Below are 13,132 nucleotides of genomic sequence, written 5' to 3'. Positions count from 1 at the left end.
AATCTGCTAGTCCTTCCCCATATCTCCAACTACATTCGGTTAACATTTCTTATCTGTACAAAGGAAACCAAAACAGTACTTGTATGATAATGCTGTGAAATAAAACAACATATGTAACTTGCTTAGCGGAGGCTGGCATAAAAGTACTGAATAACTTATTCTCACCTTGTTCTGGGAAGTAGGCAAAAAGATGGACCTCTAGCTGTTCTGCGGCTGTTTTTCCCCTCCGCGCCACAAGGAGCGCTGACGCTTCCAGGCTGCCAGGCCCAAAGTGAGGCTGGCGGAAGTCCATCTAGCCACGGCCACCGCGACTCCTAAGTCTCCCTCATTCCGTATTTTTGCGTCATACGGTCGCGTCGGTAAATTCGCTCACAGCGACACCCAGTCTCTTCACTCTTTTCGTTCTCCTTAAAGTACGCTATGTTTCCCGAGAGCGAGTCTTAATCTCTTGGGAATAATAAAAGCGGCGTCTTCCAAATACACGCCTCGCCCCTTGCCCTCAAAGGTACACTTCCGGGACAGGAAGTGACGTAGCGCCCCGCCCCTCCCGCCCTCTTTCCGGTAGGCGAGTCTGGAGACGACCAGCAGGTGAGAGGCCTGGTAGTCAACAATCTTGCGGCATCCTTTAGCTGGGGGGTCCGGACGGGCTCAGGATGCAGAATTGGGGTCTTTCTGGCTGAGCTAAATTCTGGGCGAGAGTCGCGCGGCCGGCTGACCCGGATCACGATCGGTTGAGGATCAGGTTTGCGCCTGGTTCCCGAAGGCGCCTGTCTGGTTTCGGACGGAAGCGCATGAAGCGCGGGTGAGTGCCTTAAGGCCTTAACTCGGTCCTACGGCCTTTGGTCTCACCTCAGTCCCGCCGGCTTCTTCCTGGTCGATCGCAGGCCTACCAGAAGAGAGAAATAATAGCCATACCGTTTCGTGAGCTTAGTTGCGGACTCCAGGAGAGATTGCGGGAGTGCTGGCCCTCGGCGCTCCTGAGTCAGGTGATCGTTGTTGCTGACTAGAGCGCTTTGCGTGCTTTGCGCGCGAGAAGCTGGCTTCTTAGGCCTGAAACTGGTGGTAGGGGCTGTATATAAGTGTTCGCTGGGTGCAGAGCCCAGCCAGGTGAACATTCCTCACCTCACATCAGGGCGTTAGGCAAACTCAAGTAGGCAGCTTGTCAGAGCTTTCATTGAGATCTAGTAGTACCTCTTTAGGCTGTTCCAGGCAGAGAACTTGGCGGGGTGGGGGTGGGGGTCTTCTCTCTTGTGCGCCTTCACTGCAGTGCTTCCCCCCTGGGACATGTTCCTTAGTTTGATGTTAGGACGCCCAGGCCTGCACCGGTAGTGCTTACTGTGGCTAGACACCAGCATGTAAGCAAGGCATAGGGAGCTCCAGAGCGCTGGAGACGTGCAGACCGGGGGTGGGGGTGGGGTGGGGTAGAGGTATCTTGGTAAGAGCGCAGAGTGCAGCGGGTGAGGTTTTGTGTTGGTAATAGGATCCTGGGCACCGCCTACTGATGTTCTCTGCCCCGTTTGTAGGAATAGCTTGAAATGTTTCATTTGAATCATTCATCCAAGAACATTAGAAAATTGTTCTGATAGTTGAGGCTCCGGATGGTCAGAAGGACGGGGGGCTCCAGACTGGAGGCAGCCCTCCTAGTCTTCGTGTTTTCATTGACCCCTTTTTCCTAGGTCACGTACTTGATTTGTAGGTTGTAGCACGATGTTGGGTCTTCTGGCGTAAGTCTTGTCCATCAGACTTCCTGAAAGAAATGATTTAGTGCATATCATATTTGGGGCTAGTAAAAGTTGAAGGGTTTGGTTCCAAACAGTGGGAAGGTGTCAATGAATTGCTGGAAAGTGGAAAGTGCGTTTAGGTTGGCTTTGGAAGGGAACTGGTGAAGGGAGGAGGCTGGAGGGCTTTGTTGTCCAGGGACTCTTGAACTCATAAGCTGAAGAACAGGTATAGAAGTGAGGCAGTGGGCTTTTCCCTCCATGAACAAGGGATCTTCAGACTACATTCGTGGACAGGTGTTGATCCTGGAAGGAATATAGTTTTTAAGGTTTCTTTGAGTCTACGATGTAAATGAGGCACACGCCTGTAATTCTAGCACTCAGGAGGCTGAGGCAGAAGGATCACTGTTGAGTTCAAGGCCAGCCTGAACTGCATTGTGAAGCCCTGTCTCAAAAAGAGAAAGATCTGGGGCCACAGAAGTTCTAGTGTTGTTGGAAGTAATTTATGTGAACTGAAAACCTTGCTCTCTGCTCTGCAACTTGCTGTGTTACACTGAATTAATCAAAATTTTCTTAGCTTGTATATTGGAAACAGTAAAAGTCAGAAGAACAAATTTTTCATTTGTGGTACTGGATATTGAACCTAGGGCCTTGGCATTGAGCTGTATCCCCAGCCCTGTTTTGTTTTGTGATACTGGGGATTGAACTCGGGACTTTGTGCTTGCCAGGCATGTGCTTACTCTACTGAGTTATCTCCTCCCCCACCTCCCAGCCTTTTTTTTTTTTTTTAAAGATACGGTCTCACTATGAACTTCACACTGGCCTTGAACCTGTTATGTAGCCCAGCCTGGCCCTAAACTTGTGGCCATCCTCTTGTCTCAGCCTCCCAGGGTGCTGGGATTCCAGTTGTATGCTACCATGCCTGACAAGAGAAAGAATTGATTTGCTGAGTTTTACAAAACTACCAGTTGTTTTTTTGGTCTGTAGATACCTAAGAGTGGGTTGCCTGCACTTTGGAGGACCAGTGGGTAAAAGTTAGGGATGTTTGTGATCTGTGATGAGTATGTTTTTTTTGTTGCTTTTTTTTTTTTTTTGTAGTACCAGGGATCGAACTCAGGACCTTGGCACTTGCCGGGCAGGTGCTCAAGCCACTGAGCTATATCCCTAGCCTGTTGTTACTTCTGGTGGTTTGCTTTTTAGTCAGCAGTTGACATCCCCCAAGTGAAAGGAAAAATTGGTGTTAGTGGGGAAGAGATAAAGAGTATGTGTGGATGTAGGTAGGGACACCTACTTATATATTGAGAAAGTTTGACTGAGTTGCTAGGGCAAGGCTCAAACTCATTATCACACCTCAGCCTCCCAGAGCAGTAGGATTTCAAGCATGTGCTACCACACCTGGTTGAACAGGGCCTCTTTAGTAGCCAAAGAAGGAGGGTTCTGGAAACTGTCTCCTGTTAAGATTAACATTCTTGGGCTTCTGTTCAGAAATGGCACCTCGCAAGGGGAAGGAAAAGAAGGAAGAACAGGTCATCAGCCTCGGGTCTCAGGTGGCTGAAGGAGAGAATGTATTTGGTGTCTGTCACATCTTTGCATCCTTCAATGATACTTTCGTCCATGTCACTGATCTCTCTGGCAAGTGAGTACCTGAGTGGGCAGACAAAACCTGGCTGGCAAAGGCTGAAGGAAGAAGTGACCTGGGGGCCAAGTAGAGCAGTTAGGGATCCTCAGTAAACAGCAGTTACTGTTTTGTCCAAGGAGAGGAATGTGCTTATTCATTTTGTCCACAAATACAGTAACTTCCCAGGTGGTGTCCCTGTGGCCTTAGAGTGTGATCGTTACTGGCTCCTTGATGTCAGTACTCTGTGGCCGCATTGCTGGACTGGAAGTCACCTCAGGTACAGGTTCTGACTGCCACTATCAAGTTTTATGACTTGTATGAAGTCACGGCAGTTTTTAGTTTGGTTTCCCTTCTGTAAAATGAGGATCATAGCATATACCTTGTAGAGTAACTGTGTGCCTTTTGTATTCAAGGAAAGTGTGAAAGTGTAGAGCTACAGTGGATTAAAGTGCCTGCTTAGGCAGACACAGGGGCTGGGACTTTGATTCTCAGCCTGCCCTGCTGGCCCCGGCCCCAGGGCTCACTGAGACTGGGCATGGTGATGTGTGCCTGTAATTCCAGCTCTTGGGAGGCTGAAAACAGGAGGATCACTACAAGTCCAATCTGTTCAGTGATACCCTGTAGACCCTGTACTAAATACCAAAAGAAGTGTAAAGCTAACAGTAAACTGAGCCCTTGAAAGCAGTGCTTACTGCTGTCTTGTCCAGGATCAGGTATATGTTTAAGTTGACTGTCATGTGCCATGGTACTCAGTGAATCTCTTTTTGGTAATAAAGATGCTGTGCTTCTGTCCCCAGGGAAACCATTTGTCGTGTGACTGGTGGGATGAAGGTAAAGGCTGATCGAGATGAATCCTCCCCATATGCTGCCATGTTGGCTGCCCAGGATGTGGCCCAGAGGTGCAAGGAGTTGGGCATCACCGCCCTGCATATCAAACTCCGCGCCACAGGAGGAAACAGGTGCGGAAGGCTGGGACCAGGTGGTAGCAAGACAGCTGGCCTTGGGTGCCAGAGTCCTGGGGGGGTTTTGTTTTGTTTTTGGTTTTTGCGGTACTGGGGATTGAACTCGGGACCCTGTGCTTGCCAGGCAAGCGCTTATTCTACTGAGCTATCTCCCCAGACCCAAGTGCTGGGATTTAAGTCTTGATTTTTGTCTCGTAACCCAGAGCAAGATATTTTAGGCATATAAAGTGAAATAATTGGGTTTTGTGTGCATCCCTGCTGGTAGAAGAGTGATGGGGAAAAGCAGTTGTGGCCTCCACCTTCCTTGTGTGGCACCTAGGCTAGCAGAGTCGCACACACTTAATGTGAATCAGCGTGGTATCTGGTTTCCACTTGTGGTAAGTGCTAGGAAGCAAAAGTACCATTTGTATAGATTTGGTGATACAGAGTAGTTAAACCTTAGGAGGGCTAGGGCTGTGGCTCAGCGACAGCTAGCAGGCCCAAACTCTAGGCTCAGTCACCAGAGCTACAGAAAAACAAAGACCCACAAGATCACCTAGGGGTCTTCCCCTGAGGGAGCACACGAGGAGTATTCCAGCCAGGGACCATTGCAAAGAACATGTCTTGAAGTGAAAATGAATGTGAGTACCTATGTGGAAAAGAGTGCCATGAGGCAATCCAAGGAGCCTCACTGTGTCTAGGACTGGGCAGAACCTGAGCACTGGGTCAGGCCCTGGAATGAGAAGAGTTGACCGCTGGGTGGGAAGCAGACCAGATGGAAGTGGAGGCATCTTGGATGGAGCAGCTGGAAAGAAAGCCTGGTCACACCGTGCGAAGGAGGGAAAGGCTTAGCTGGGCAGCCTGACCCACACCAGATGTGACCTGCAGCAGCTTTTTGTACAGTCAGGGCTGGGAGTAATTTTCAGGTGTTTGAAAGGATTCTTTGCCGTTGCAGGGGATAAGCAACAAAAGACATGATTCATAAGCCTAAGATATTTATTGTCTCATTCTTTATAGCAAGTTTGCAGATTCTTAAATTAGGTGAGTGTGAGCTCTTGGAAAGAATTCTCATTGGCTTGGCTAATTTAATCCTTCATTTCCTAGGACTAAGACCCCTGGACCTGGTGCACAGTCAGCCCTCAGAGCGCTTGCTCGCTCGGGCATGAAGATCGGGAGGATTGGTAAGTGTACCCCTCACACAGCTGACACCTTGATTGATTTTGAAGCATTGACCCCAAAATCATGTGCTGTGTCCTGGGTAGAGGACCTGGTCCTGTCACTGTTGACAGGTTTCTTGAACTACGTGACTTAAATCTCATGAATGTTTCATCCCTCCCAGTGCTACTTGGGGGCATTGCTAGTAGTATCTGGATCATCTTCACAGTAGGCCACTGACAGGTTGGTCTCTGCCCACCACACACCGAGACATTGTGACTCCATATCTGTGACTAGATCCCTTCCAGCTCCTTAAGGAGGCCTTAGCTTGCTCTTCCCCATTGTCTCTGCTGTTAGTAGCAAGGCGTAATAGGTTCTTGGCCTAGAGCTTTAGCGTGTCCTAATCTGAAGATGAGGGGTTTTTTTGTTTTTTGTTTAATGTATTTGGTACAGGGTGTCACTATGCAGTTTGGACTTGAGTGATCCTCCTGTTTTCAGCCTTCCAGCACTGGGATTACAGATGTGCGCCCCCATGCCTGGTCTCTGGGTGGCTCAGCGTACCTAAGGGCAGAGCCAGCATGGCATGTAGTGCCTGGTCCCTATGTTTGCTTAAGCGGGTGCTTAGTCCACCAAGCTATCTCACCAGCCCTGATGAGGTATTTCCTGCTTTCACCCTCCTCTTACCTGTTGGTAAGGTTTTTCCAGAACAAAGAGTCAGGGAACAGTCAGTAGGTGCATCCCCTGCCTCTAAAGTCCCTGTACTCAGCATGTTTACAATTCTGGGAAGCCAGTGGAGACCAACTGGGATATTTTGAGGAGCTGACTCCAGGCAATGATGTTTTCTCTTCCTCTTCACAGAGGATGTCACTCCCATCCCCTCCGACAGCACCCGCAGGAAGGGAGGTCGCCGTGGTCGCCGTCTGTGAACAAGGCTCAAATTGGTTTCTGTTAATAAATTACCTTCATGTACACTGCTTCAGCACTAGTCTTTTCTTGTGGGGTGGAGACCTCGAGGGGTGTTTTGTTTCCTCCCCCCATCTTAGATGTACAGGAGGCATAGCTGACAACAGGAGCATGCTGCGTTAGAAGTGTGGGGGACCTGTTGCACAAGAAGGTGGTACCCACTCACCTGGGCTCTGCAACCAGCTGAGGTAAGATGAGGTGGCAGCACCACTAGGGTGTCAGGTCGCCTACGTGGTCCAAAACAGAGCAGGGCCTCAGAGATCTTGTCTGAAAGCGGAGGACGCTGGTTCCAAAAGTGGACTGGTTCTCAAAGAACTTCAGTGGGAACTGTTGATCAAGTGTAGCCTGAGCAGAAGAGGAGCTCCAGACCTGAGCCAAATATACCAGTGTGTGGGCGTCTCTCCCCCACACCTTCTGTGAGGAACGGGCAGCTCGCTCGCCTGCAGCTTGCTTGTCTTCATTTGGCAGATCTTGAGGTGGTTCCACATTGGTACATAAAGTACCTTAGATTCAGTCACCCCACAGATCCACACCAAGTCCTATTTTCATCAGCCACGAAGAAGAGAAAGTTACTGCTTTCCAAAAGCAGGCATCCAGCTTCAAGAATGAGCACCAGGTGGGGGTTGCTACAGTACCCTGGGGCTAGGAGAGGCAAGGCTGTTGTGGGGGGACCTCAGGAGGATGAGATCTCCCTGGGCTGAGGAGGTAGAAAGTGGAGGGTGGTGAGAATATAAGGTGGTAGTGAGCTGGAGGAGAGAAATTAGCAAGAGCCCCCCACCCCTCCCCCAGCACCTGCATCTCAGTCTGAGAAGTTTGTATCTGTGATCCCATGGATAAGTCATTGAAAGCCTGTCAAATTCCAATCTACTATTCCCAGTGCAACCCATGGAAAGAATAAAGACACTCAAGGCCTATTTGCAGTTATGAGGAGCCATGGGGTCCTAGCCTCGACCCAGTGCTGAACCTGGATTTTACTCATCCATGAAAGGAATGGTTTGAGATGAGTGACGAGTGGTGGGAAGTAGGTGAGCTGGGCTAGTTAGTTGGGAGACCTAAAATCAGCTCTAGAGAAGAGTGTGCAGAAAGAGTAACCTGTATTACACAGTTACACTACTGAGATAGAATCTCATGTTTTGGGGTTGGGGCTTCAGCTCTGATGGGTAATCCTTCAGGCCTCAGGAAGTCAAAACCTGTTATCTCAAGGCCTGATCCCAGAGGACAGGACAGCCTGAAGTGTTGGCTCAACATCCCACCCTGCCCACTCAACAAGGGAGCAGCAGGTGGAGGATCCAGGGAAACTGGTTCCTGCTGTCCTGGAGAGACAACCACCAGCACCTTGGCTAGACCAGTGTGCATTGCTTAAAGCTGAAGGGAAAAGGAAAAGTCCTAGCTAGCTCTGTACATGGCAACACGTGGAAATAGGGTAGGGCTTAGCCAAAATGGAGACGGTTCCTTTCAAGGAGATGACAAGGTGGTCCTCCGCAGGTTTAGTTTGGAGTTTAATTTTGTATTAGGAGTGGAGCCCAGAGCCTTTGTACTGAATAAGCTACATTCTTAGCTCTTTATTTTGGGAGGACAGCCGGCATAGTGGCTGGCTGGACCTGGTGACCCAGCTTTGGAAAGGATAGAGCCTGGGAGGGAAAATGGTAACCCTGAGGAACAACCTGGCCCACGCCAACCCAGCCGTAAGTGCTGACATGACAGGTGTGTACATGCCATCCCTCCTGGCTGGGGATGGTGCTTTGGCATGCTGCTAGGGTAAACCTGTAATGGCTTATTTTGAGCAGTGTGTTCCATGCAGTGAATAAGCAGGTGGAAACACTGCAGAAGGAGTGAGTTACTACATCGGAGCAGCCCGGGCAATGTATCACCCTTGAGGGTTTTGTGTGTGTGTGTGTTGCTGTGTAATTTAGGCTGGCCCTGAGTTCACTATGTGGCCCAGGCTGGTCCCAAATGTGGGAGTGATCCCCCTGCCTCAGCCTTCCAAGTGCTGGGGTAACAGGTGTGCACCACCACACCCATCACCCATTCAATGTTAAACCTGATGGGAAAGGTGTCCCCCCCCCTCCCCTTTAGCAGCTAAGAAAACCAGTGTGGAGGGCTGCACTTTTTTATTTAACAAAGAAATGTACTCAGGTGAGAGAATATAACTTGGGTTCAATGGACTACACTTTTAAATTGCAGCTTTATTACAAGCTGTGTAGTTTGATAGTTTCCTCACCAGCACTGGAAAGCAAGCAATTTTGTGGTCATTCCTAACTTGTTCGTCTTTTTCTTTTTTTTGAACTCTGGACCCTGCATTTGCAGGCAGGCGTTTATTCTGCTGAGCTATCTCCCAGGGCTCCTAACCTGTTTAAAGGGAAACCTTTCATCTAGATTTGTCTGTTCTGAGGCATTTATATGTGCTTTTTTTTTTTCTTTTTTTTTTCCAATCTCATTGTGGTGTTCAGGTTGGCCTTAAACTCAACTCATAGTAGTCCTGTCTCAGCTTCCTCAAATAGTGGAATTACTGGGCTGGTGAGATGGCTCAGTGGTCTAGAGCACCTACTTAGAACAAGCTTAGCAAAGCACTGGGACCGCGGTTCAATCCCCCAGCACCACATGCCAGCCAGCCCCGCCCCCTGATGGGCTGAGCTGGCCACACACAAAAATTTTTTTAAAAAATTAAAAATTAAAAAATAGTGGAATTACTGGTCTGCACTACCACTCCCCCTGGGCAGTGAACAGTTTTTTCTTAAGCTGGGTGTGGCAGTGCATGCCCATCATCCCAGCACTCTGGGGAGGCTGAGGCGGGAGTCTTAATTCAAGGCCAGCCTGTGCTACGAAGATACACCACCTCAGAAAAAAATGGATTTGAGTAAGGGGTTATAAGTCTTGGTTAAATTTCTAAGCAGCGTAGGTAGAAGCATAGCATTCCTCTGTGGTAAGTGGAGAGCTCACACAAGCATAGTGGCTGGCTGGACCTGGTGACTCTACTTTGGAAAGGATAGAGCCTGGAAGGGAAAATGGTAAACCTTGAGGAACAATCTGGCCCGCACCAACCCAGCCACGTAAGGTTAGAACCACATCAAGAGCAACCGTCTGGCTTGTGGGATAGTCTAATTAGCATACATTCTAGACAATACTCCTGAGAATTGTCAAGAAGACAAAAACATCCTCCATCATGAAGATGAAGGTTTAAGGCAGAAGATGTTGCAGACAACAGTCATGGTTGGTTTCTTTTGACAAGTGCATCTCAGTAAGGTAAGGTGGTAGTGGACAGGAGACTGGCCCAACACCAACTTTTAATTATTCAGGGCCTTGGGTATAGCTCAGCAACATGGAACCTGCCTGGCAAGTGTAAGGCCCTGAATTCAATTCTCAATACTAAAAAAAAAATAGGGCCAGCGAGATAGCTCACAGACCGAACTCCAGTTTAGGCAAGCACAGGGACGGGTTTGCTGCCCAGGTAAGGTATTGGGTGTGCTGAGCTGGCAGGTGTGGTGGCACATGCCTGTAATCCCAGTGCTGGAGAGGCTGAAAACCGTCACTCGAGTCCAGCTGCATAGTGAAACCCTATACTGCATAATTTTTTTTTTAAAGTAAAATCACTATTAATTATTGAAACTGTCCTAGTAATCAGTGTTGAAACTGTCTCATTGCTGTTTGTTTCTCAATAAAATAAGTAAAATCACTTGAAGTCTGATGTGATGCACACCTAAAATTACCACACTTGGCAGGGGTCACAAGTTTGCTTGCTTTTTTTTTTTTTTCCCCCTGGTACTGGAGATTGAACTCAGGACCATGTATTTGCCAGGCACGTGCCTATGCCACTGAGCTATCTCCCCAGCCCCAGGGGTCACAAGTTTGAGGGCAGACTGGACTACATAGTGAGACCCTGTCACAGAAGACGGCGAGTTCTTTCAAAATTGAATTCTTACAGCTGACCAAGTAGCTCAGCAGATTAAAGTGCCTTTGAGCAGGCACAGGGGCTGGGGGTTCAATCCCTGGGCCTGCTGTGCTGGCCCTACCCCCAGGGTGCACAGAGATGGCAGTTGAGACTGGGTATGGTGGCACAAGCCTGTAATCTCAGCTTTTGGGAGGCTATAAATAGGCAGATCCCTACAAATTGGTTCTAGTAGTGAGACCCTGAACACCCTGTAGACCCTTCTAAAAAAAAAAAAAAAACCTCCTGAGAAGGAGGGTAAGCATTGCCCACCTGGCGGGGTGGATGCACAAGCCATTAAGAGGGTGCACCTGGGTCAGAATCCTAGTTTAGCTGTGGATGGGGTGCCGGGCAACATGTTTGGCCCCAGGCTTTTAGTGAAAAGGCCAGCAGTGATGGCTGCCTTACAGGTTGCACTGAAGAAGCTGCTGATTTTAAGTTTATTTGGGGCATGTGGAGATAAAGTTTTACTGTCTGGCCCAGGCTGGCCTGCCTCAGCTTCCTGAGTGGTGGGGGTCACAGGCATGCATCACCACGCCTGGTGGCACCTGCTCCCAAACTGAAGTCTTCTGCCAGGCAGTGTGAAGGCCAGGTGCGGGGAGGCGCAGGGAGTGTGGAGTGTGCTCTGGCTCCTGTGGAAGGCATTGTGACTTGTACTGCTATTCCCTGCTAAGCAGGGTTATGGGCACCCAGGTCCTTTTGGGGTTCTGTTTGCGAGGAGAGCCATGCTGTGAGAGCCCAGCATGGGCAGAGGTGCCCACCCTGTCACCCTGCCACACCCCAGCTCATTCCCCGCTCTGCTTCTTGCCTGGCTTCTCAGCTGAGCAGCAACAGTCTTCATTGGAGCCATTCTCCCCTCCCACCCTGCTTGCCCCCCATCACACTGCAACTGGGATCTAAACTGAGTTGCTGGCCAGAGATTTAGCTGTTTTAGACACCTGCCTAAGGGGGAATGGGGGACAGCAAGACTGCTGACCGCTATTCCCCTGTGCTTAATCTCTAACCCACCCTATCCTGTTCTGCACCGACTTGCATCCACCTGCACTGCCCCTCACCACCCTGCACAAACCTGGTTCTGCTCAGCTTCACAGTCGCCCTTCCCTGTGCTGCAGCCTCACCCAGGCTCCCCTTAGCGTGGCTCACCTAGCATGGCTCTCTGAGGCCCAGTGTAAGTCCAATGAGATCTTGTTACCTTCACAGTTAGCTGCGAGGCTGCTTGCAGGGCGCCCCTCCGCTGAATTCCCATGGCACCTCTGTGCCCACACAGCACCCCTGGGTGCCCTCTAAAGTAGCCTGTTGTGCCCCCTGTGGGCTCTGAGAGGACAGAATAAGCCCTAGTCACCAGCCAGCCTAGTGTGCATGAACTAGGGACCCAGTAAAGATTGTTGGGTGAATCACTGGAAAAATAGATTAATGGAGCTGATGGCTTCCACCTTCTGTAGTTCAACCAAGTGGGTATTGTAAATGGCTCTTCTAGATCCTGAATAAATTAAAACTTGCAGTCCAGGGCTCCAAGAAGTAAAGTCCCTGGCTGTGAAGAAATGGGAAGGAATAACATGAAGATGAAATGGAGTAGGCTGGATGTGGTGACACGTGCCTTGATTTCAGCACTCAAGTGGCTGAGGCAGGAGGATTGCTATGAAGCCAGCCTGGACCACACAGCGAGACCCTGGCTCAAAAATAAATGAATAAAGATAAAAGATGAAATGGATTAGAAAAGAGAAAGCTGCAGATAAAAAATACTAGTGGATCCCTGAGCAAACACCAGGGTCAGTGGCCAGAAGGTCAAAACTAGGCTGTCCTATACCCTTCTCCAAATCTGGGTAAGGGGGTTAAACTTGACATTCACAGTAAGCCAGATATACTCAGGTTTTCTGCCTGACCTCTTGGCAGAAGCAAAGGCACATCTTCACTGTGAAAGCCATCTACAATTGAGGACCTTTGGTTTCCCAGATGAGATAAAATAAGAGCCCACAATAAAGAAATCAAAGCGGTTCTTGTGTGACAGGTGCTGGAAAGATAGCTCAGAGGCATTAGCACCTACCTGGTGAGCACAAGGACCCAAGTTCGATCCCCAGCCCCACAGGCCATGTGGTCTCAGCCCTGGATGCAGGTCCCAGCTTGTGGCCCCAGAACTGGGCGCGGTGGCACACACCTGTAATCCCAGCACTTGGAAGGTTGACCCAGGAGGATGTGAGAGTTTGACACCAGCCTGGGGGGCACAAAAGTGAACACAAGGCCAGCCCAAACTGCATAGTGAGACCCTGTCCCCCCTCCCCCCTAAAAAAAAGGTGGAAAGCACAGTGGCCAGGGTTCAATCCCCCATGTGCTGTGCAGGCCCTGTCCACGGCATGCTCAGACTGCACCTGAAACTGGGTGTGGTGGCACGCACCTATAATCCCAGCGCGTGGAAGGCTGAAAACGAGAATCACTATGAGTCCCTTCTATGTAGTGAGACTCTGTAGACCTTGTACTAACTACATTAGAAAAAAAAGAAGAAAGAAAAAGAATTGGTGTGACACACCTGTAATCCCAGTATTCTGGGAGGCTGAAGTAGAAACATCATAAATTCAAGCCCATAGGGCAGTTTAGTGATTTAGGAAGACCTACCTCAAGATAAAGACCTGGGGTGTAGTTCTGTGCAAAGACCCTGAATTGAATTCCCTGTACTGGAAACACAAATCAACACATTCAACACATGTGAAAATGAGGCATCAAAGCAAGAGACAACAGAAAGATAAAAAAGATATTCCCAAACACTTAAGACATGGAACAACAACAACAAAAGGGCAACAGCTGTAGGTAATCAGAT

At 49.3% G+C, this 13,132-nt stretch overlaps 1 protein-coding gene across 1 annotated transcript; it reads left to right on the top strand.

The window, feature by feature from the left end:
- The first annotated feature begins 554 nt into the window (after positions 1-554).
- Positions 555-6,411, top strand: Rps14 (ribosomal protein S14). Its single transcript, XM_004631303.3, has 5 exons — positions 555-588; positions 3,204-3,354; positions 4,134-4,295; positions 5,382-5,458; positions 6,291-6,411. Exons 2-5 carry the CDS (start codon positions 3,206-3,208, stop codon positions 6,356-6,358), a joined length of 456 nt encoding a protein of 151 aa, XP_004631360.1. The 5' UTR covers positions 555-588; positions 3,204-3,205; the 3' UTR covers positions 6,359-6,411.
- The last annotated feature ends 6,721 nt before the right edge of the window (positions 6,412-13,132 follow it).

Source organism: Octodon degus, unplaced genomic scaffold (genome assembly GCF_000260255.1).
Source record: "Octodon degus isolate 3935 unplaced genomic scaffold, OctDeg1.0 scaffold00040, whole genome shotgun sequence".
Taxonomy (NCBI): Eukaryota; Metazoa; Chordata; class Mammalia; order Rodentia; family Octodontidae; genus Octodon; species Octodon degus.
The sequence above is the reverse complement of the archived record's forward strand: the minus strand, read 5'-3'. Positions and strand labels throughout refer to the sequence as shown.

Coding starts and splice junctions, on each gene's coding strand:
- Rps14 (XM_004631303.3), top strand. CDS start 3,206: ATGGCACCTCGCAAGGGGAAGGAAAAGAAGGAAGAACAGGTCATCAGC. Junction 3,355..4,133: donor GTCACTGATCTCTCTGGCAA/GTGAGTACCTGA, acceptor TTCTGTCCCCAG/GGAAACCATTTGTCGTGTGA. Junction 5,459..6,290: donor CATGAAGATCGGGAGGATTG/GTAAGTGTACCC, acceptor TCCTCTTCACAG/AGGATGTCACTCCCATCCCC.